This window comes from Puma concolor, chromosome B3 (assembly GCF_028749965.1).
Source record: "Puma concolor isolate L17-30 chromosome B3, mPumCon1.1.hap2, whole genome shotgun sequence".
In the NCBI taxonomy this organism is placed as follows: Eukaryota; Metazoa; Chordata; class Mammalia; order Carnivora; family Felidae; genus Puma; species Puma concolor.
The window spans coordinates 128,434,089-128,458,845 of record NC_141672.1 but is presented as its reverse complement, the minus strand read 5'-3'; the positions used below and the strand labels follow the sequence as shown (position 1 = coordinate 128,458,845).

At 46.6% G+C, this 24,757-nt stretch overlaps 1 protein-coding gene across 6 annotated transcripts in view; it reads right to left on the bottom strand.

The window, feature by feature from the left end:
• APBA2 (amyloid beta precursor protein binding family A member 2) overlaps nucleotides 1-24,757 on the bottom strand; it is a 275,852-nt gene that overhangs the window by 24,070 nt on the left and 227,025 nt on the right. For all 6 annotated transcript variants that reach the window (XM_086711374.1, XM_086711372.1, XM_086711371.1 and 3 more), the window contains 2 exons: nucleotides 20,386-20,466; nucleotides 19,017-19,053 (listed from right to left, as the gene is read on the bottom strand). In XM_086711374.1, coding sequence (XP_086567500.1) covers nucleotides 19,017-19,053; nucleotides 20,386-20,466 — 118 coding nt within the window. The remainder of the gene's footprint in view (nucleotides 1-19,016; nucleotides 19,054-20,385; nucleotides 20,467-24,757) is intronic.

The following is a 24,757-nucleotide window of genomic DNA, read 5'->3' as shown; positions in this document are numbered from 1 at the left end:
ATGTATGGCTTTGGGGCACTTGAACTGTGGCTACTGCAAGAGGAACTGAATATTTTTTTAAGTTTATTTATTTATTTAGAGACAGAGAGTGTGAGCAGGGGAGAAGCAGAGACAGAGAGGAAGAGAGAGAGAATCCCAAGCATACTCCACACTGTTAGCACAGAGCCTGATGCGGGGCTCGAACCCACAAACTGTGAGATCATGACCTGAGTCAAAACCAAGAGTTGAACGCTTAACCAACTGAGCCACTCAGGAGCCCCAGAGGAACTGAATTTTTTAATTTTATACAACCTAACTAATTTACATAGAAATAGCCACATATGGCTAGTGGCTCCTGTCCTGGACAGGCAGCTGGAGGTAAGATCAGCAAACCTTTTCTAAGGGGCTAGATGCAAAATATCTTGGGCTTTGCGGTCTGTCTGTCCTAGTCACCTCTGCACCTGTAGGACAAAAGCAGGCACAGGCAATATGTCTAATGAGCAAGCACAGTCCTGAGTCCGTAGTCTGTAACCATCACTCAGCTTGCCTCTGAGACCCACCCACCTTCCTTTCCAGGTCACACGGCCTTCTTCCCTCTCTACCTGCCTGCCTCTGGCCAGATCCCTCCTTGTGAGGGCCCTTGGCTCTGGTTCTCAGGCTCCCCCTCGCTCCAGTGTCCCCAGGGCTGGCTATCCTGTGGCTCCCCAGGCCCCAGGGCCAGCAGTCCCCTCCACCAGCTGTTTCATGTTCTCACCTCTGACCCACTCTGCTTCTCAAAGTATCCACTCGCCTAGCCCAGATGCCACTGTTCACCAGTCCCATAACATCTGCCCACTGCCCTTGAACCTCTGCCCCCGCCCCAAGGACTCAACAGAACTCCAAACACCCATTCTCTGGGAGGCCTGAAGCTGGAAAGAGAGCCGCCCAACAAGGCTACTTGGTTCCATTACAAATTCATGGACCAAAATGCCCTCAAAACTTGTTGGCAACCCTGAGAGGTTCCTCTGAGAAGTGCCTCCTCTCCCACTGTGCAAGCACCATTTCATAGCTTCCCCCATGTTCTGGAACTTCCAGTTGCCCCTCCCCCTTCACTGTACCTGACAGAGTGTCACCTGTGCTCCCTGAGGGACAGGCAATCTAAGCAGTCTTCCTTCCCAGGGTTCTGTGAGGCAGTGGGTCCCCACTGGGGGCTGAGGATCACCTGTGACCCCATCCCTCTCAGAGTCAAGTCCTATGAGTTGGGTCTTCTCAGGGCTTTTAAACACCCTCCAGTGTCCCCTGGTGGGTTCCAAAGCCTCCTTCACCCATCCCCACCTCCAGTGGGCCCCCTCCCTCCTCCCTCTCGAAGGCAAATATCTGGAAAGAACTGCCTCAGCACATCCCAACCTAGCCGCTGTGTCCCTGCTCCAATGTCCCCCACACTAAAGCTGCACATGACCTCAGTGCCCTCACATTCAGTGGGCCTTCTGGTCATCGTGTCACCTGCCTGCTTCTTGAGACATGTCTTCCTCACTTGCCTGTCACTCAGTGTCCTCCTCCGTCTCTGGCTGTTCTTTCTTGGCTCTCTGCAGGTACCCCTTCCTCCACGAGGCCACAGAATGCTGACATCCTGGGGACTGAGTGCCTCGGGCTTCCATGACCACTTGCTTGCTGACGAGGGGTACTGTAGTTCTCCAAACCCCAACCCCATGTACTCAGCAGCCTGCTTGCTGGCTCTCCTGGGATGGCCCCATCTCAACACGTCCAAAGCAAAGTCCCAATATCCCACCGCCATCCGGGCACTGAGCCTGGTTCTTCCTCTTGGACACCACCACCCTCCCAGCTGCATGGCCTTCACATCCATATCCAACCCATCCCCTGAGTGCTGTCCACTTTGCCACCACACCTATCCTGAGTCTTTCTCCAGTTGCCCATTTGTGTCTCTTCATTTCCTATGTTGAAGCCCTAAGCCCCAATGTGATGCTATTAGAAATATGACGTCTGGGAGGTGATTAGGTCAGGAGAGTAGAGCCCTCATGAATGGGGTCCGTGCCCTTATAAGAGGGACCCCAGAGAACACCTTGCCCTCTTTCTGCCACAGGAGGACATAGAAAAATACCATCTGCAGCCTGGAAGGGGGCTCCCACCAGAACTCGACCATGTGGGCACCCTGACCTTGGAGTTCCATCCTCCACAACTGTGAGAAATCAATGTCTGTTGTTTATAAACCACCACAGCCTCTGGTGTTTTGTTACCATGGCAGGACTAAGACCTGAATCTTCCACACAGACCATGCTGCCACCAGAGGTCCTTCTAGATGGGAGATCTGATCTTTTATCCTCCCCTGCTATAAACTTCACGGGGCCTCTGCTTGCTCTCAGGATACAGACAGAAGTCCCTGAGCCCCCAAAACACAGTGTTCCCATTCAGAGGTACGTGCCGGTGAGGGGACAAGGAGAGTTTCACTGGCCTCATCCCGACGTCAGCAGACCCCAGAGTCTGGGGCCCCGGCTCCAGCCCACACGCCCACCAGGCCACTCAGGTGCCAGGAGCCCAGTGTGTGGCCCGTAGTGAGCAGGCTTTCACCCTGAGAAGTGATTGTGCAACTTCCCGGAAACCAGGCCCACCGTGGGTTCAGGGCAAGTTTTCTAAATGATTCTGAAACTTTAGTTCTCTTTAATCCACAGGAGAAAAGGGCACACAAAGCTGAGATGCCCCAGGAGGGGGAGCGTACATCACGCTTTCACTGGAACAAACCTCAGCTCTGTGGACATGAAATTAAAGCTCCAAAGCGGGTCATAGCATGTGTGCATTAGTCTACATTGTCTGCCTGAAGATCCATACCCAGGGGCACACACATCAGACTCACACACATGTGGGGAAACCACAGATACAGAACCGCTGTCATCTCTTCCACAGCAGTGCCACGGCTCCTGCACTAAAGCCAATTTTATAAGGTGCTTTATTTTTTTTTAACGTTTATTTATTTTGAAAGAGAGACAGACAGAGACAGAGAGAGACAGAGCATGAGCGGGGGAGGGGCAGAGAGAGAAGGAGACACAGAATCCGAAGCACGCTCCAGGCTCTGAGCTGTCAGCACAGAGCCCAATGCAGAGCTCAAACCCATGAACTGTGAGATCATGACCTGAGCTGAAGTCAGATGCTTAACCGACTGAGCCACCCAGGTGCCCCTTATAAAGTGCTTTAGAACAAGGTGAAGTGTTCTGAAGTTTGAAAGAAACCTATTAGTAATACCAGGCCCTGGCAGGTTCCAACTTAGGAATGCCCCAGGTCATGCCCCATGGAACGGTGGGGGCCCTCCCATCCTGACCCCACTGTCCTGGGGACCCCGCCCCTTCTCCCCACTGACCTTGAGAGCCTCCGCAGAGCCCCCAGATGATGTACCCCTTCCTCTTGGGTGCTCAGTGGTTTACTCCAGGGATCTTTGATAACACTTGTGGAAGCCTCTAGCAAACCCTCAGGGAACCAATCCCAAGGCTCCAGCCCTCAGCCCCCCAGCACTATCTGCAGAAGCCACTGATGCCTCAGGACCTCCCTGGCTCTCCCCATAGATGACACTCTGGAAACTTCCACAGGCTGCTGGCAACACCTCTCAGCAAGCCTGAAGCCCCTCACCCGGCCCCAGCTCTGTCGTCCATGTCTGGAGGAAAGAAGCATCGCCTGCTACAGAACCAAGAGAAGGGGTCCCTTCAGGAGACTTGGGCTGGGGGCTGGGTAGGGGGAGACATGACAAAGGGGGTCCCCTTTCCTCCAATGTCCATACTGTGGGTCTGGGCCCTTTGGGATGGCCTCCCCACCACATCTGTGTCTCTGGAAAAGTTCTTCCCACACAGGTGACATTGCTGGGTCTGGAGGAGGCTGTCTGTGACAGCGAAGGTGGGTAGCCAAAGCGTTCAGGGGGTCAGTGAGGGCAGAATGGGAATGGGTGCAGGGGGTCTCGATGGGGTGGGGGGGCATGAGGGCCTGGTGGTAGGAGGGACTGGGGTGGAGGTTGGGAGCTGAGGGAAGGTGGGTGGGAGGGTCCGGGGGTTATCCTAGCTTCTGGTAGGTCTATAAGCTCCCTCTTTTAGTGCTTAAAAGACACCGAAGAAAAGCATACCGACCCCTGATGCATGTATAGATCAAACGTTTTTCATGCCACTGTTACCACCACCTTCCCCAAAAGTCAGTGCCAGTGGCAGTCCTCTGTTGTGGGATGGTGACTTCTCCTCCAGCCCAGCTGACCCACATTCCTCCCAGGCCACCCACTCTGGCCTTCAGTCCAGTCGGCACTGGCTCTGGTGGGAGAGAACCAGCCCATCACAGGTACCTGGGTGGTAGGACCTCTGAGGGCTCCTCCCAGACTCTCCTCACCAAAAGTCCAGCACAGATCAACAAGCCCTCACCCCCCCACACACACACACAACACACAGGTATGCACACACCCACCCACGCACGTACACACACACACACACACACACACACACACACACGAACGCCACACAAGCAGCGCTTGCGGCTCTGACCCCCCAGGGCCACACCTCATAACCGGGCCTGTGCACCCAGTGGGGAGTCGAGATGAAGTGGCCACCACGGCACCTGGGCCCGCAGATACAATGTGGTGCTTTCTGTGGGCAGGCACTTTAAATTCAAGGTAATAAAGCACCTATATTACCACAAGCCCAAACACAAGAGAAAGAGGAGTTGAGACCCGAGAGGAAGATAATCCTGGCAGCAAGTGGCCTGGCACCCCGCATCCCCCGGAGCGTGGCCCTGCTCCATGACCAGCGTCTTCACTCTTGTGCGGAGAGTGACAGGGGAGACCCATGGCTGAGGCCTCTCAGAGACCTGAAGACCAGAAGGGCCACCCAGGAGAGGGGCCACACCTCTGAACCCACAACTCCCCAGGCCTGTGACCCCAGGACCACTCACCCCAGGGCCCACGCATGGTGCAGTGAGGCAGCGCCAGCCAGGGCTTAGTAGCCCACCAGGCACAGAGAAGGGCTCACCAAGTTACGTCACCGTCATGACTGTTTTAATATTGCAACAAGGCCTGAGGGATCTGTGCTGGGTGGGGCGGGGAACTGGCTGGTCCTCCTGATTCGGCAGAGAGGGAAGGCACCTGCCTCTCCCCCTCCTGCCTGTCAGTGTTGAGGGCCAGGCTGTGTCCCCAGGGCTGGGATAGCCATGGCAATGACTGGGACAAGGCTGGGAGGTGTCCTCTCTCAGACGGTTGGATAAACAAAGCAAAGGAAAAAGTAAGGTTTTTTCAGACAGGAAGTAGGAGGCAGGAAGTAAAACCCGGTGTGAGGTGACAGGGACTCAGTCCGGATCTGATGAGAAGGGGAAAGGCTGCTCGCAGAAGCTAAGGGGCACAGGACCCAAATGATGGGAAGGGAGATACTTGAAAAGGAGTGTTTTCTGGGGTGTTCTGGGAAACTGACACCCTCCTTTGTGCCCTTTGGACAGTCCTCTTCCTCTCCCTCTCTCCTCTCACTTCCTCTCTTTTTGTTTGCCTCTATTTTCTCACCAGCAAAATGGGCTGAGGGGGAATTCCTGATTTCTATCTCCTTAGGGTTTTCACAAAAATAAGATTAATAGGATAAGCTTCATAAACACTAAAAGCATATAAAGTACAACACATTAATTGCTGAATTCATAGCTTTTATTTGCACCTAACTCAAAACAGAAGTCATACATGGCACTTAGCTGAGGCAGGGCCTCGAGCACCAGATGAGGAGGGAGGCAGCAGCGATGACAGCAGGCAGTGTTCAAGGCCAGCTAACGTGCTCACATGGCCTTGTGAGCAGGCTGCAGGACAGTGCACCGAGGCTCACAGGACAAAGGGATGCTGTGACCAGGCTGATATTAAGTGACAAAGTGGGGACCACACCCAAAGGCAGCCACATCCCAAACGGTGGCCTCCACCATCATCAACATGAGGAACCTCCCGGCTGCAGATACAAAGTGGTGCAAACCTTTTCCAAACCCTGTACCGGAGGGGGTAGGGGGATGTGGCAGGTCATTTAAAACACCTGAAGCTGCAGCACATGAGGACAGAAAGAGGGAGAGAAGAAGATCCCAAGCAGCTCCTTCTGTGTCTGGAATCATGCTCAGAGACCAAGGGGCCTGCAGAGTCCCCAGCCCCATCTGAGAAATTCTGCCTCGGTGGACCCGGAGTGGGGCCTGGCAATCTGCACTACACCCCTGCCCCCCAGGTCACACTGAAGAGCAGTCAGTGTGGGGATACCTGATCTCCAGCACACAAGAACTCACCCTCCCCGCCATCTTAGAAGCAAAGCCCTCTGGGAGGCCAGGCCAGTGTCAGCTTTCTCACGCAGCCCCAGGTCCCAAGGGCGAGACTCCCACCTGCTCCTTCCATCTCAGGTGCCTTGGTCCTCACTCTGGAGATGACAAATTTTCTCCAGCTGGCCAGGGCTGGGGGCACCAAGGGAGGGGAAGAGGGGACAGGAGAGGGGTGGCTGCCGAATGGGGAGGGGCATGGAGGGAGGAACCCCTCCCTGTCCATCCATCAGCAGCCCTGGTGTGCACTGCAGGCGCACAGGCACCTGTCACCAGCTAGGGGAAGCCAGATGTCACCCCCACAGAGGGCAAGGGGACTGCCAATCACATGGCAGCACCTTCCACCCTGACCATCAGGGCTTCTGACTGAAGTATGTGCATTTCTACTATCTCAACCCATCTTCCCCTCAGGCCTCATTCTCTCCAGTGAGTGTGGTTCCAAGTGCCCATCATTTGCCCAAGGTCACCCCATAGCTGGGTCCAAGCCACCCGTCCTCCCTGCAATGACCATTACTGACCACTAGATGGTGCCTCTGAGTTCTGTGGGAAAGTCTGGGTGGTCCTTGCAGCCTGGGGTAACCACCCACCCACACCCTCAGCCAGCACTCAGGGAGGGATCTGGGCCTGGGCAAGGGTCTTCATGCCCTATCTGTGGGGTGGGAGTCGAATGGCACTCTGTGGAGCCCATCCCTGGGGCAGGGAGGTAGGCCTTGCCTTTTGAATTGACTCCCACCCTCTGAGGCCACTTTTACCAGTTCCCGGGGTGAACATGGGCAGCTCGTCAGACCTTTCTGAAGCTCATTTCCTGTTTAAATCTATGTCCCTAAATAGATATATTAAAAGCTGGCCCCGTCTCTCCCACCACTCGAATAAGCCCTGCCGGATCAGGGGGCACAGACTCCTGTGTTGTGAGGACACCCCATCCCGGGCAATGGGGTCTACCACCAGCACCTATGGACGCCTGCTCCCTGGGAAGAAGCCAGTGAAAAATTCAGGTCTTTGTTACAACACCGACAGATGCCATCCTCCGCCGCCTCCCTCTGCGGTAGGCTCTTGTCATTCCTGCCTTGTTCTTTTTTTTTTCAAAAAGGAAACAATACAAAACAAAACGGTGCCTCCAGCGTCCTGCCTGTCAGACCCACTCCTACCTGCACATTTATTAGGAAGCTGAGAAGAGCGGCCGGTGTGGGGAGGGGGCGTATTTCAGTTCACAGACACTGCTCTCAACTCCAATCATGAAATGCAGAACCAAAAATCAAACAGCTTCATTACGATACTAAAGCAGCTGGCCCTACATGTTTGAGCACAAATTGCTCTAATTTGGCCCAACTCTTGAACTAACACTATGCCAAGACCACCAGAGGGAGACAGAACAACAAAAGAATAAAGAGAGGTTTAAAGGAGATCCCATCTCCCCAGAGAGTGATTTCTCCTTTTTAATTTTCTTGTTATGACATATATTATACAAACATAAGTGTATGTAGAATGTATCTGCCAAGTTTGGACAAAGAAGAATAGGGGGCAGCAGGCTCCTTCCTGCTGGGGGAAGCCTCCATATGAAAACATGTTGGAAAATCTAAGCTCTGCCAACCTCTCTAAACAGGGAAGGGGGGGGTCCCATAGAGTCAGGCCTTGGAGGCCCCTGTCCCTGACACCTTTGGGGGAAATGATCATGAGGTGGGTGGTGGACAGAGGCTTCGAACCAGTAGCCTGGCCCAGGTGATCACATGAACTCCAAGGCCTGTACCTTTTTCTGTCTTGGATCCAGGGGGCAGCTGGGTAGAGCCAGAGCACAGCCAAGGATGGGAGTGTGGGTGTGCATCTGAAAGGTCACTGAGTAGAGCCCCCACCCCCTGACACACCGCACCTCTGTGTGTCACAAAGGTATAGATCTACTCGGTGCTCAACAACTCATGAAGCAGATCTCAATGTCCCAATTTTACAAATAAGGACAGTATGCACAGGGTCAAATGGCTTTGCACAAGACCACTGCCATTGATTCAGGTACTACGCATTTTTGAGCGTAAGGATTGAAAACATGGAGCTCACAGGCTGACATCACTCCCACAGTCAGCAAATAAATGCATCAGGATGACCCATGATGAACGCCATGGAGGAAGGACACTGTGCCAGGGAAGAAACAACAGGGAAGCCTGCCCTCTAGAGGAATTTGGGGCAGCTGCTCTTTGCACTCAGGTCTGAAGGATGCAAAGCAATCAAAAAAGCCAGAGACAGAAAGGAGAAGAGAGCTTTCCAGGCTCAGGCAAGAGCAGTGCAAAGCCCCTGGGGTGGCCAAGTACAGCATCTTACAAGAACTACGAAATGTTCAAATTGCCCAGGTACATGGGTTGGGCCAGCAGTCAAAACAAGTTGAGGCTGCAGAGAGAGTGCGAGCCAGGCCTGAGGGTCCTGGAGCTACACCAAGGACTGTCACTAAAGAGTATCGGTCAGTGGCCTGACCACTGTTTTTAGAAAGCAACTCTGGCTGCATAGAGGCAAACCACAGAAGGGAAGAAGGGAGAGCAGCTGGGAGGCTACTACAGCTGTCCTAGCAAGTGAGTGATGGTGATGGTGATGGTGATGGTGATGGTGGTGGTGATGATGGTGATGGTGATGATGATGGTGATGTGATGGTGATGATGGTAGTGGTGATGATGGTGATTGTGATGGTGATGATGATGGTGGTGATGATGGTGATGGTGATGATGATGGTGGTGATGATGGTGATGGTGATGATGGTGGTGGTGATGATGATGGTGATGTGATGGTGATGGTGATGGTGGTGGTGATGATGGTGATGGTGATGGTGATGATGATGGTGGTAATGATGGTGATGGTGATGATGGTGGTGATGATGATGATGATGGTGGTGATGATGGTGATGATGATGGTGGTGGTGATGATGATGGTGGTGATGGTGATGATGATGATGATGGTGGTGATGATGATGATAGTGGTGATGATGGTGTGGATGAGGGTAATGATGGTGCCAGAGAGACAGTGATAGACTGAGTCCATTCTGGAGGTTCAATTCACAGTCTGGAATATGAGGTGAGGATGAGGAGTTCTGGAAAGCAGGTTGTGTGACTAGATGGACAAAGCTCATCTCACTGAGGAGGGGATGCTGGCAGGGGGCTGGGCTTGGGGATTCTGGGCACATCTAGATGCAGGAACCTGAGCTTCTTCCAAAGAAGCTCAGGAGACAGCTGGACTCAGGAGTCCTACTGAATTCCTGGTGGCAGGTGAAGATGCAGACACAGAAGAATCCTTGGGAGAAGGGGTGGGGTGGGTGGGGAAAGGGCCCAGGACCCAGCTCTATCAAGCTCTGGCACTCTGTCCCCAGCTGTGCCCAAGCTGGCAGGAGGAGAAAGGATCCTCATGCTTCTGGTGCACAGTGACCAGGAAGCCAGCGGTGACCTTAGAGAGCTGCTTTGGAGAACACCAGGGCAGGGCAGGAGCCAACCAGGGGGTTGTGGAGTGTAGGAGAGGTGTGCAGAATGAGACAACCATTCCCAAAGTCTGGTGTAGAAGAAGAGGAAGGCAGATTGGTGGCTACAGACACATGCAGGTTGGGACAGATGCACTCAGAAGCCAGCAGAGGGAAGAATGGAAGACACAGGAGAGAAAACACGTCAGATTCAGTGAGTTTCAACAGCACATACAGGATGTTCAACAGTCTCAGCTGGGGTGAGGGGCCACAGCCCTCTGAGGAGAGGCTAGGAGCAGGCAGAGTGCCAAAGCCACATGCCAGGCAAGCCACGGAGATAAGCACAAGAGCTGGCCCAGGGAAGGTATCAAGAATAGGAGAGGAGGCAGGAGGGGATGAACCTCAGAGCTGTGAAATTGAACCTCAGGTTAGACCTTCTCCCCGCAGACCTGGGGCATGGTCTCCAGGCTCTGGAAGGGTTCTTCCTTCCCTGAATACCACCCCCATTCCCGCCACCACACCAGCGTGTCCCAGAGCCAGACATGGGCTGAGCTGTGCCTCTATGAAGCCTCTGTTAAAGGTGACCCTGTAAGAAGGCTGATATAAACAAGAAGACGCTGAGAAACCAGAGCCCTGGAACATTCAATGGGGAGACGACATGCCTGGGGCTGCAGGACAGGTTGGGTCATCACTGAAGGAAAGGATTTGAAAGTTCCACAGTGTGGAACACTGGACACCCAATAAGCGAGATGAAGTCACTGGCTGCCAGGAGGAAGAGAAAGAGTCAAGGAAGGCCAAAGCCAAGCTCAAAATAGTACACAGATCTGCCCAAGGCAGGTCCTAAGCATAAGCTTGTACCTGAGGAGAATTATAGCGCAGAAAAAGGAAAATGAATACAAAAACTGGCAAAAATGGGGAAAGGCATAGACAAAGCAGCTCTCTGCAGCAGTATTTATAAGAGCAAAGCCCTGGAAACCATCCTAACATTCCCACATAGGGGATATCCATCCACACAGTACAGGTCTACAGAACAGCACAGAATACCTCTACTTACTGGTCTGCCCTGTGTGGAACTTTGGCAAAATCTCCAGGGTTTAGTGTTAAGCATAAAGAACAAGATGGAGAAAAGGGTATCTCTAACTCATTACCTTTTACCTAAGAAAGGGGAAGATTTACCTAAGATAAATCTTGGAATGTTAAAACTGGTTATCTCTACTGGAAGGAAAAGATTCGGGGTGTATCATAAAAGGGTAAGAAACTAGACATCTTTGCACACACCCTGTTTTGCATACTTGACTTTAGAACCATGTAATTATTTTATATAATTATAAAACCAAATTCAGTGAAAAAAAGCAAACTCCTAAGAATTAAAAGAAAAATCCATCTAAATATGCATGCAGTATGCATTTGTGACATAATAATGGAAAGAAGAACTATTCTGAATGATTTTAAAACACAGTAAATTGATGGCACATCCCTCTTGGGCTATCCTCTAAAGACCAAAGTCAATGCAAATGATCTTGAATTGTATCTATAATCACATGTCCTTGGCAATGTTGGTCTTGTTATTCTGAGACTATTGTATGATTGAAGAAATAAAACAGATGCAGAATTATGTTGATGTCCTTGAGAACAGGGATTTGGGGCATAGGAAAAAGAAGGTGCAAATGTAAAAACACAACAGTCCTGGTAATATGAATCATGATGCATTTTATCTGAAAATCAGTAAGAATCATGATGCACTTTATTTTAAAACATATAGTATATTAGTTATCTATATACATGTAACAAATGATCCCAAAACTTAGCCTGAAAACAACAAATATTTATTATCTTAGTTTCTGAGGGTGGGGAATCGAGGGGCAGCTGAGCACTTCTGACTCAGGGGCTCCCCCAAGACTACAGCTGTTTAGAACAGAGAAGGCTCCACTTCCAAGTTCACTGATGAGGCTGTTGGCCAGAGAGACATCAGCAGGATCTAGATTTCCCAACCAGTGTTTCAAAGGGAGGCTTCTGCCATTTCATATACTAATATAAATGTAATACGTGCCAAATAAAAATGCCAATGGGAGTTTTTGTAACTATATAAGCTAATTCTAAAGTTTCTATGGAAAAATAAATATGCAAGAGGATCTAGGGAAGTTCTGAACAGGGATGACAGTGACAGAAGACAGACATCAGCCTTCCAGGTAATAAAATGCATGGTAGGTAAATCCCCAGTCAAATAAAGCAGCCTGGTTCTGGGACCTCAGTGGAGATCCAGAAACAGACCTAGATGTATATGACAATTTATTATATGACAAAGGCAGCATTTCATTTCAGTGAGGAATGAAATTCATGGAATAGTTTTGGCACAAATAGCTGTTTGGAAGAAAATGCTTAAAATGTAACTCCTTCTGGATCCATATACCAAAATAAATTCTGGACAAATCAAATATGTAATTCATTAAAGTCATAAAAGTTCTATAAGGAAAAAAAATAATGGTAAGAGTGTAAAGGTCATACTAATCCCAAAAACCTAGTAACTTCAAAGGAAAAAGATGCATACAGTTGCCTAATAAAATGTTCAACAAAGTAAAAATATGGAGGGTCCTCAAAAAGTTAAAAATAGAACTACCCTATGATCCAGCAATTGCTCTACTAGGTATTTACCCCCAAAATACAAAAGGACGAATTGAAAGGGGGTACCTGCTGGCACCCAAATGTTTATGGCAGTATTATCTACCATGGCCAAATTATGGAAAGAGCCCAAGTGTCTACTGACTTGATGAACAGATTAAGAAGATGTGGTGTGTGTGTGTGTGTGTGTGTGTGTGTGTGTGTGTGTAAGGAATATTACTTAGCCATAAAAAGAATGAAATCTTGCCATTTGCAGTGATATAGATGGATAAGCTAGAGGGTATTATGCTAAGTGAAATAAGACAAAGAAAGACAAATACCATATGATTTCACTCATATGTGGAATTTAAGGGAAAAAAAAGGAGCAAAGGGAAAAAAAGAGAGAATTAAACCAAGAAAAGACTCTTAACTATAGGGAACAAACTGATGGTTACCAGAGGGGAGGTGGGGAGGATGGGTTAAAAGGTGACGGGGATCAGGAGTACATTTGTGATGAACATTGAGTGTTGTATGCAAGTTCTGAATCACTATATTGTACACCCGAAGCTAACACTGTGTGTTAACTAATTGGAATGTAAATAAAAACTCTACTTTTTAAAAATATTTTTTAATGTTTATTTTTGAAGGAGACAGAGAGAGTGTGAGCAGGGGAGGGGCAGAGAGAGAGAGGGAGACACAGAATCCGAAGCAGGCTCCAGGCTCTGAGCTGTCAGCACAGAGACCAACACAGGACTTGAACCCACCAACCGTGAGATCATGGCCTGAGCCAAAGTTGGATGCTTAACCAACTGAGCCACCCAAGCGCCCCAAATAAAAACTTTAAAAAATGCAAAAAAGCAAAAGATGACAGTAGCTTAAGGAAAACTTTTACAATATAAATCAAAGGGCAAATATCCTTTATATGTAAAGAACAGTGCAAATCAATAATAAACACCAAAAATCCAACAGAGGAGTGGGCAAAGGAGACAAACAGACATCACACAGGAAAATCAACACAAACAGCTTGTAAACACATGAAACGGCATTTGGCTTCACTTCCAATGGAAGACGTGCACATAACATCAAGAATATATCACTTTTCATCCGTTGGCCTGGCTAAGACCAAACAGTTGGATGGCATGCAGTGTTGGTAAACCAGCATTCTCACACACAACCCTGTCTTCCTCTTGGGCCATTTCTACCCAAATTGACATGTGGCAGGCTGTAACACTGCTCTATCTAGGAACGGCTTCTGTAAGAGAACTCATACATGGACACAGAGACATATCCATGAAGCTGCTCACTGCTGCACTGACTAAACACAACCAAATAATCCACGGAGGACTCATTAATACCCATCATATGTCCATGAACCTGAATCCTGGGCAGTCACTTAACAATTAGGTGGTTCTAGAGCTGTTATCTCCAAGATGTAGCAAGAAATGAAAAAGCAAAGTACAGACCCATTTGTCCCAGTGTAATATCTATTTTTAAGAAAAGAGTCTATAGTTTTATATATGTCCAAGAAATTTCTGGAAGGATTCACAAGAGACTTAACAGTAACTTCTATTCCAGAAAGGGATCGGGGGTCTGGGATGGGCAGATGGAAAAGGGAAATAAGGATTTCCAGGGTAGAATGCATTTTTAATTCTTAGGGATTTTGGCTTGATCTAAGCACTACTCAGAAATATCTTAACAAACCTCCAGTGAATAGAAGTTCCTATTTTAAAATCTGTCTAATCCCTATTCACGACTCCATTTGGAAAACTGGAGACAAGATCAAATAATGTTTGTAAAAAAGGAAAGTCATTTTTTTTAACTTTATTTATTTTGAGAGAGAGAGAGAGAGAGAGGTAAAGAGAAAGGGAGAAAGAGAATTCTAAGAAGGCTCCTCACTGTCCATCTCATGGACTGTGAGATCGTGACCTGAGCTGACATCAAGAGTCAGACACTCAACTGACCAAGCCACCCAAATGCCCCCCAAAAAGGAAAGTTATTTTGGCTTTCACAACTTCCCTTTGGAATGCTCTGGGCCCCTACAGCCCAGGTTTACCTTACTCCCATCCTCCCACCAACAGCATCCCAGACACATGCCCACCAGTCCCCCAGGCCTGTCCGCTCTGTGATTCAGGAGCCTGGCCCCTCTGACAGGCTGGAGAAGAAGAGATGTGAGCTGCCTTCATTTTAGGAGTCTTAATCTGAACAGGTTCACCGCAAGTGCTCATTTTAAAAGGTCAGATCATAAGTTCCTACTACATGAAAATAACCAAGGGGCGTTATCATGGTGAGGACCCCTAAAAGGTGTGAGGGGCAAGCTCAGCAGGGCCAGGGGCCCCCATGTTCTATGAGTGGCCAGTGCACAAGGGGGAAGTTGACACGGTAGAGACAGGTTGTAAGGGACCCCAGGGCCCTGGCACCTGAGGACAAGCAACGTTCTAGCATAAGCCTAGAGCTGCTGGTGGGGTGGGGTGGGGTGTGTCTTAGGACATCTTGCATAAGCTTTGGCTGTTGGATTAGGAGAACAGTGTAAGGAACAGAATACAATCTATCAGCCTCTGTTGTTTTGTCCTGAAGCTGCCACTGTCAGACTCCATTGCTTTGGGGTCAGCACCAACTTTTTGGTTTTATGGCAAAGCCTTTTATGTATACTCATTTGGAGGTGGGCAACCACCTAGTCCACTTGGACTTATGACACTGCCAGCCTCCATGTCCCTCAGAAGGGGTTATCCTGGGGGTCCCGCCATTCCTTGCCACTCCAGGATTCCTCCCACAGGGAAGGCAGTGGGTCCTCCATCCAATGGGCCCTTGCACAAGATTCACCCTGCAGCATCAACCTTTCTGGTCTGAGAGGAGCCAAGAGGATCAACAGATCCTGGGGTATTTTCCTGCAGACGGTGGTCATGGGGGCCTCTTCACTCAGGTGCCTCTGATGAGAGAGGGCTGTGACTCTGAGCCTGAGAGGGGCCAATGGCTCTGACCTCTGGAAGGTTCTCCTGTGGACTCCCTGGAGTCTGAACCACATGTCTTCTCCATTCTTTTCCTATTCTTTTTCCTCACCTGCTGCATGCTAAGGGTTGCTCAAGCAGTACAGTTTGGGGACAATGAGCTCAGACTCCCACCTGGGTTCCAATCCCGCTCTGCCACATACTACCTGGTGATCTTGAGTGAATGACTTACCCCCTCTGAGCCTCAGTTTACTCATCAGGGACAGCACCTACCTCTTAGTGATATCAGGAGGACTGCTGAGTCAGTATATTTAAGAACTGTGCCTGGCTCAGAGTAAGCCCCCAATAAGAATTCCCTGGCCTCAAGAGCACCTGGGTAGCTCAGCTGGTTAAGCATCCAACTCTTGATAGCAGCTCAGGTCATGATTCGTGGTCCGTGATATCAAGTCCCACGTTGGCTCTGCTTTGACAGTATGGAGCCTGCTTGAGATTCCCTCTCTCCCTCTCTCTCTGCCCCTTTCCCACTTGCTCTCTGTCTCAAAATAAATAAATAAACATTAAAAAAAGAATTCCCCGGCCTCATTATTGATGGTAGTGGTATATGAAGGCATGTCAAGAAGGCAGAAAACCAGCCTGGTGAGGAATTTATGCTGCTAAGTACCCAGATATGGGTCTTGTATCAGCAACCAAATGACCTCAAATGAGTTACTTGAACCTCATTTTTCCTACCCTATAGAATGAGGGGAAGCATCTGCCCTTCCTGTGGTGGCTGACCTGAAGCAGGTGCACAGCACACATCCCTGGCACTGGTGCACACTAAGCCCCCAGTCGATGTTAAGATGGTGTCTGTTGTCATTGTATAGTAACTGTTATTATTTTTCATTACTATTAACAATTATTAGGTGTGAAATAAGGTAGGACTGAAGGCCATCCCTCATAAAAACTCCAAGGAGCTTTTCTTCCAGTGTGATTTCTCAGACCCAGAGGAGGTGGGAGGTCTGTTTTCCTGTCATAGTTATACTGGGTCCTCTCAGCTAATCAGACTTTCAACCAGAAGACTGAACAAGCCCTGGAGGTTCCCCCACACTTGAAATGCTTGTCAGCTGGATTGGGTGTAGCACTGGGGTAGGCACTGGGGGCTTGTTACCCCAATACTCATTTCTAGACCTTCTCCCCTGCCCTCCTGGAAAGCCAAATACTTGATCCTCCAGTCAACACTGAAGTTGACCAGGGCACTGGTCATATGGTACAGCTCTGGCCAATGAGAGACAAGAAGGAGTCTGTTGAGTAGGTCTTCAAGGTCTTTTAAGGTTCAACTAAACATACAGATTCACAAGGTCTCCTAAGTATAAGTAGACATGGGGCTTCTTCCTCAAAAAGAATAAGGCAGGAGCCACAGTTTGCCAGTGGCATTCTTCTGTGAGTGTACACACAGCTGTATAGGAGCTAGGAAGGAGCCCAAGGGTGTGAAACATCCATCAAGGAAGATGTGTGGAGCCATCCCAGTTGAATTCAGACCCTCATATTCTCACGGGCCAATATCTCTGACAACCATTGCATGGGCATAGCTAATAGGAAATTCTACATTAAGGCTATCCACACTGGTTTGAGCTGGTCACAAGCAGCTTTAGCCAAACTGAATTGGTTTGGGGCATCCAACATTGTTTTGATTTTATATATAAGCTGGTACAGAGAAGTGAGTTTTCTGGAATGCTAGAAGTGAGAGGTACTTCTCAGAGCACCTGGGCATTGATACTGCTTCCTGATCCTTCTCCATCTGCCTCCTCTGTACCTAGGGTGCTGACTCAAGAGCCAGGGGAATCTAACATCTGAATCATTCCCCTAAGCAGTTTGAGGGAGCTCTGCCCGGATGACACCATGATACTTTGAAAAGTGAGCTTCTTGGACCCACAAGAGTCCACCTCACTGAAACACTTTGACTGGTACACCCCGTTGCAGCATTCTGACCACCGAGGAAAGTGTACATCTTTCCCTATTTATGAGATGTCGAGTCCTCTGAATCAGGAACCCAATCAACCCTACAGTGGGGGCATGGAATGGGTGTTGTCTCTTCGTGCCAGTCATCGGGTCCTGAAAAAACCACAACTAGCCAGCTGGACCAGAATTATCATAACCTATTGTGCCCTGAAGAAAACCAGTTTGATCTAGTTTTAACTTGCTAAAACTTACCTAGAACCACATGTAAACAGCTGGGCAAAACCCATTTGAGCCTACCTCAATTGGTCGAAATGGAACCAAGTCTATTTGAACGATATAACATTGATTCCAACAGTTCAAAACTGTTTTTAATATCCAGTTTGAGCCACACTGAGCCAATACAATGTTGAACCAGTTGAAATTGGTTTGAGCCAATAAATTCATTTTCAACCAGTTTGAATTGTGTTAGCCTGGTTCAAATTAGTCCCTTGAAAGGGAACTGGAGGGGCCTCAGTTTCCCAGGTGTCACTTCTTTACTAAAAAAGAAAACCAGGGTAGGAAAGGTTTTAAAGTTACTTATCTCTGAAGACTGATTTACCTTGCACTTTTAAATTTTCATAAAAATTAATTACCAGCTTATTGAAAGAATTAATAAAATTCACACTGTTTATTGTAACATTAGCAAGAGCAGGAAACACCCTCCTGGCTGAAGAAAGATCCTATTTAAAAGGCTCCTTAAAGGGGTGCCTAGGTGGCTCAGTCGGTTGAATGTCTGACTTTGGCTCAGGTCATGATCTTGTGGTCTGTGAGTTCAAGCCCCACGTCGGCCTCTGTGCTGACAGCTCAGAGCCTGGAGCCTCCTTCCGATTCTGTCTCTCTCTCTCCCTCTCTCTCTCTCTCTCTGCTCCTCCCCCTCTCATACTATCTCTCTCTCCTTCAAAAATAAACATTAAAAAAATTTTTTAAAAATAAAAATAGGGGCGCCTGGGTGGCTCAGTCAGTTAAGCGTCCGACTTCAGCTCAGGTCACGATCTCGCGGTCCGCGAGTTCGAGCCCTGCGTCGGGCTCTGGGCTGATGGCTCAGAGCCTGGAGCCTGCTTCCGATTCTGTGTCTCCCTCTCTCTCTGCCCCTCCCCCGTTCATGCTGTGTCTCTCTCTGTCTCAGAAATAAATAAACGTTAAAAAAAATTAAAAAATAAATAAATAAAAATAAAATAAAAATAAAAAAATAAAAGACTCCTTATAGTGGTGTTGGAGGGCCTTTGAAAGGGAGGGCCCAAGGTTCCCTGAAGCCCTTCATACAATGCAAAGTTGGTTATGCCAAAAGGCAAGCAGGCATTCTCCCCACACCAACAAGTGGTACAGAACAGATTGGTTCTGGTTTTTTGATTGAATGCTGAAATGCAGTATTAACCCCCCTCAAAAAAAAGACAGGAGAGCGGAGGGAAATGAAGAGTCTAAAAAAGGAGTAACAGCCTGAATTTGGATGCAATTATATCCACTGTAATCAAAAGTGTTAGATCATAATTAGCTGCTTATACAGACACATTTCAATCTATTAATTCAATCATCAGTGTCATGTGTGAGGCCATTACTGAGGGTGTAATTAAATGGGATGGTCTACCGTTCCCTAATCAACTGAATCCCCCTCCCTCTATAACAATATGGGCTTACAAAGTGCTCAAACAACAAAATGCCTAAGCACCTTTTCTTATTATAATATTGTTTTCATCTTGAAGGTGTGCTTTTTTAAACAAGCTTTGCAGGAGAAAACAAAAGTAAAAATACCATTTGCTTGGAGAAAAAAAATGCAACTGTTTCCAAACATTAAATTCAAAGTCACTTACCAGCCACAAAACTTGGAAATGATGCCACCTTCTTTGTCTGTTAGGAAATATGAAAAAAAAAAAAAAGAAAAGAAAAACAAACACATGACAGTTTTAAATAGATGGCCCATAAGATCTAGGCTGAGTACCATATGTGAAAAGTTAAACCCCACTGAGTAACTGATGTTCCTTAAAAGTCAGCTCCATAAAGCAAACCAATGTCATTTAGGCACCATGGTGTTTAGGCAGGACATATGGAATCAATTCCCATGAGAAAACATGGGGTACAAAGGCCATCATCTAAAACTTAGGGACCCCCAGATTAGCCTGCCACTGCTAAAAGAGAGACTAGAGACCATACAACCAATGGTTCTCCAACTGGTAGGCATGAGAATTACCAGAGCTTGTCTTTAAAAGTAAGATAAAGGAGATTGGACACCACTCTATGGGGTGGCCAGAGTTATTTCACCAAAGCTGGAAAATCCCATCCAAACTATGTTCTACAGAAAAGGGAAATAAATTATTTATTAAGGCCTCATTTTAATAACCTCCATCAAGGCAGTGTTTGTGTATACAGGATTGTTTTTCAAAATCATGTTGTTGGTTTAGAACAGTGGCTCTCAACTGGGATGATTTTTGTCCCCAAGGGGACATTTGGCAATGTCTGTAGACATTTTTGGTTGTCACAGCTTGGGGAGGGGGTTGTGAGCTACTGGCATATAGTGGGTAGAAGCCAGAGATACTTCTAACCATCCTACAGTGAAAAGGACAGCCCTTCACAACAAAGAATGTTCTGGTCCAAATGTCAATGGTGCCACAGTTGAGTAACGCTGGCTTAGAACATAACTGTCTGATAGTGGAGTATAATGAGTTTCTGTCAAACCAGGGGAGCACAAATGACCCCCCGCCCCCCGCCAACAAATATACCATTAGCAACACATGAACACACAGTGGTATGAGCCTGAACAGGAAAGAACCTTTCCTTCCTCCTCCTACAGAGACACCCAACTTTGTTTGACTTGAACCCCCCACCTTCCCAGGCACTGGGTGGCATGAGAACATCATGGAGAGGCCGAGAAGACCATGATGGGGTATGCAGGTCCAACATCAGAATCCTAAGCCACAACTCTTATCCTTAGAGAAAATCACCTCTAGGGGCGCCTGGGTGGCTCAGTCGGTTAAGCGTCCGACTTCAGCCAGGTCACGATCTCGCGGTCCGTGAGTTCGAGCCCCGCGTCGGGCTCTGGGCTGATGGCTCAGAGCCTGGAGCCTGTTTCCGATTCTGTGTCTCCCTCTCTCTCTCTGCCCCTCCCCTGTTCATGCTCTGTCTCTCTCTGTCCCAAAAATAAATAAACGTTGAAAAAAAAAAATTAAAAAAAAAAAAAATCACCTCTGGGATGTTGTTATTGTCCACGGGTCCATTGAGATCAGAACGCTGCTGCTTCCTTGGCTGCTCCAAGCCATTGCAAACCTGGAAACCGGGAAGCGAAAGATGAGATGGTGCTTTTACACATTAGAGAAATAAACCAAGATACAGTATGATACAATTTTGGGAAATGCGTAGGTAGGCATGTGTGTGTACATGTATGTGTGCACATATGGACAAAATTTAAACTCTTCTGCAGTTAACATGTATTCTTTTATATTTATAAAATGTTTTTGAATCATATTTTCTCTTTTTTTTTTTTTACCATCTGTCACCTTTATTACAATATTATTGACTATATTCCTACGCTGTACTTTTCATCTCTGTGACTTATTTTATAACTGGATGTTTGTACCCTTTAATCTTCTTATTTTGCCCATTTCCCCCTCCTCATTACTCTCAAAACCACCAGTTTGTTCCCTGTATTTCTAAGCCTATTTCTGTTTTTTGTTTGCTCATTTGTTCTTTTAGATTCCACATATAAGTGAGGCCATACAGTATTTGTCTGTCTGGCTTATTTCACTTAGAATAATACTCTCTAAGTCCACCCATGTTGTTGTAAATGGCAAGATCTCATTCATTTTATGGTTGAGCAATATTTCATTGCATACACATACCACACCTTCTTTATCCATTTATCTCTTGATGGATACTTGGGTTACTTCCATGTCTTGGCTATTGTAAATAATGCTGTAAAAAACATCGGATGTACATATCTTTTCAAATTAGTGTTTTTGTTTTCTTTGGGTAAAGACCCAGCAATGGAATTACTGAATTGTATGGTAGTTCTATTTTTAATTTTTTGAGTTCTATTTTTAATTTCCATATTGTTTTCCACAGTGGTTGCACCAATTTATATTCCCACCAAGAGTGCACAAGAATTCCTTTTTCTCCACATCCTCACCAATGCTTATTTCTTGTTTTTTTGATTCTAGCCATTCTGGCAGGTATAAGGTGGTATCTCATTGTGCTTTTGATTTGCATTTCCTTGATGATAAGTGATGTTGAACATCTTTTCATTTGTCTGTTGGCCATCTGTATGTCATCTTTGGAAAAATGTCTGTTCATGTCTTCTGCCCATTTTTTAATCTTTTTTTTTTTGGTGTTGAGTTGCATAAGTTTTTAATATATTTTGGATATTAACTTCTTATTGGATATATCATTTGCAAATATCTTCTCCCATTACGTAAGTTGTCTCTTTGCTTTGTTGGTGTCTTCCTTTGCTGTGCAAAAGCTTTTTAGTTTGGTATAGTCCCAATCATTTATTTTTGCTTTTGTTGCCCTTGCCTCAGGAGACATAGCTAGAAAAAATGTTGCTATGGCCAATGTCAGAGAGAAATTACTGCCTGTGTTCTCTTCTAGGATTTTTTTGGTTTCAGACCTCACATTCAGGTCTTTAATTCATTTTGAGTTTATTTTTGTGTGTGGTATAAGAAAGTGGTCCAGTTTTCCCAGCACCATTACTGAAGAGATTTTCTTTCAATCATATATTCTTGGCTTCCACGTCGTAGATTATTTGACCATGTAAGCATGGATTTATTTCTGGACTCTATTGTGTTTCATTGATCACTATGTCTATTTTTGTGCCAGTACCATACTGTTTTGATTACTACTGCTCTGTAGTGTATCTTGAAACCTGGGATTGTGATACCTTCAGCTTTGTTCTTCTTCCTCAAGATTGCTTTGGCTATTTGGGGTCTTTGTGTTTACTTACAAATTTTATGATTATCTGTTCTAGTTCTATGAAAAATGTTATTGGTATTTTGATAGGGATTGCGCTGAATCTGTAGACTGCCTTGTGTAGGATGGGCATTTTAAAAATATGAATTATCATTCTATGAGCATGATATATCTTTCCACTTGTTTGTGTCATCTTCATGTTTTGAATCCAATTTTCTAATTTTATTATCATTTTTTAATTGTGGTAAAACATACATAAAATTTGCCACTTTTAACTGTGTAGTTCAGAGTCATGAAGTACATTAACATTGTACAACTATCACCACCATCCATCTCCAGAATTCTTTTCATCTTGCACAACTGAAAATATGTATGCATTAAACATTAATTTCCCATTACTGTCTCACTCCAGTTACTGGTCATCTCTATCAATTTAACTACTCTAGGTACCTCATATAAGTGGAATCTTACAGGATTTGTCTTTTTGTGACTGGCTTATTTCACTCAGCATAATGTCCTCAAGGTTCATCTATGTTGTAACATGTGTCATAATTTCCTGACTTTTTGAGGCTGAATAATATTTCACTGTTTGTATATATTACATTTGATTTATCCATTCATCTGTCAATGGACACTTGGGTTGCTTCCTCCTTTGGGCTACTGTGAATAACACTGCTCTGAACATGGGTACAAATATCTCTTAAAGTTCCTGTTTTCAATTCTTTGGGTATATACCCTTACGTGGAATTGCAGGATTACACTATAGTTTTATTTTTAATTTTTGATGAACCACCATACTTTTTTCCATGGCAACTGTACCATTTTACATTCCCAACAACAGTGTCCAAGAGTTGACACCATATTTCTAAAAAATATAAATTATTAGTTTAATGCAAATTCTAAACTCTAGGATCTAAATTCTTTAGTTAATGCAAATTGGTCAATCTACTACTAGAAAAAACAAAATGCCCCAAGGACAAGTCACAGGTATTCTCTTAAAGAGGACATCAAACCAAAATTTATTTTACTTCAATTAACAAAATTTAAAGTTTAGGTATCTCTATTTAGTGCCTTGTACCATCCAGAAGATAAAGGCCAGATCCACAGCACTAAAATCACTGTCCAAATCCCAAAGGAGATGTAAGCCATCATGTGAAGTTTCAGAACTTTCTAGAAATAAAGTATCAAGTAGTAACAATATAAGGACGAGGATGATGATAACAATGACATTAATAAGTTATAAGGAAATAAGTTTATATTTATATTATAAATATACACTATACTTGTGTTTATTTATAAATTTATTTTCACTTTATTTATAAAGTTATTTATAACTGACATTATTCCCTCTCCTTGTTTACAGCTGAGACGACTGAGGCTCCAGGTGTTGGCACTAATGGCTAGTTCCCACAGGTCCAGGTGGCACAGTAAGAGGCTGTTGCCAGTCTTCTCTATCTAGATTGTCACTGCTGTGTTCTTTGATGTCATTCAATCTCTCTGGGAGGGTTACAGAAAGCTCAAGAGACATGGGCCCACCATCCTGGCACTGATGACACCAAGCAGACCAAAGATTCCTAGCTGAGCATCTCCTCTGTGACTAAAAACACCACCGCATTTCAGAGGCATTGGGAGGTGAGGAGGACAGGGATGGTTCAGATGGGAGGTGGAAAAAGTGGGACTGGGCTTTAAGCATGGGGAAGATTGCACACAAAGGGGAAAAGGAAGGTGTTGCCATATCCTGAGAGAAATCAGAACTCAAGCTACAGGAAGAAATGAGGCTTTCCTGGAATAGAGGGGATGCAGAGGTGCAACTGGGGCCAGGAGGGTCAGATGTCTGGTAGGTCCCTGCATCCTTGGCTGGAAGCCCAAAACACTGTCTCTATCCCAAGCCCTGTGAACAATCAGACCATCACATGGATGCTGGCCTCCCTCTGCTGCCCTAGTATGTCCCCAAGTTGGGGGGCTCTGGGGCTCAGGCCTGCCTGGGACAACTGGCATGCTCCTCTGCCCTCCTTCTGGGACCTGAACCCATCCTTCCCTAGATGAGAGGGCTGTGATGAGTGGACCCTATGCTGAGCAAGCCAAGCTGACAGTGTCCCTTCTTGTAGGGCTGACCCTGGCTTGGGGACCACTGTCACCAGGGTCCTACTGGAGTCAGGCTTGTTTCCCAAACTCCTAGTTTAGGTCTTCCCTCTGCCCTACTGGCTCTATACCACCCACTGTGGCCAAGGTATGCCAGGCAAAATCTCCCAAAGGGGATAATGGGAACTCTCACTGGAAATGCTATTCCCATCCACTTTACGTGAAACTCAAATTTGCGACATCCTCCCAGAAAACCTTCTGTCGTCTTTCATGCGTGGCTATTTCAAGGTCCACTTAGAGCATATCTGTGTTTTCCCTCTTGTTCGTAAGGTCTCTAACCTGGTGACTTTCCCTAGGCTGAGTTCACCGACTTCATTTCCTGAAGGCCCGCACTACCTTACTAGGAGCTGAATGGACACTAGTCATCTCCAAAAACCCTAAAGAAACAAACCAACCACTGACAACTGAAAATGGGTCAACTACACCTATTGTAGACTGAATGTCTGTGCCCCCACCAATTTCATATATTGAAACCTAACCCCCAAGGAGATGGGGCCTTTGGGATATAATTAGG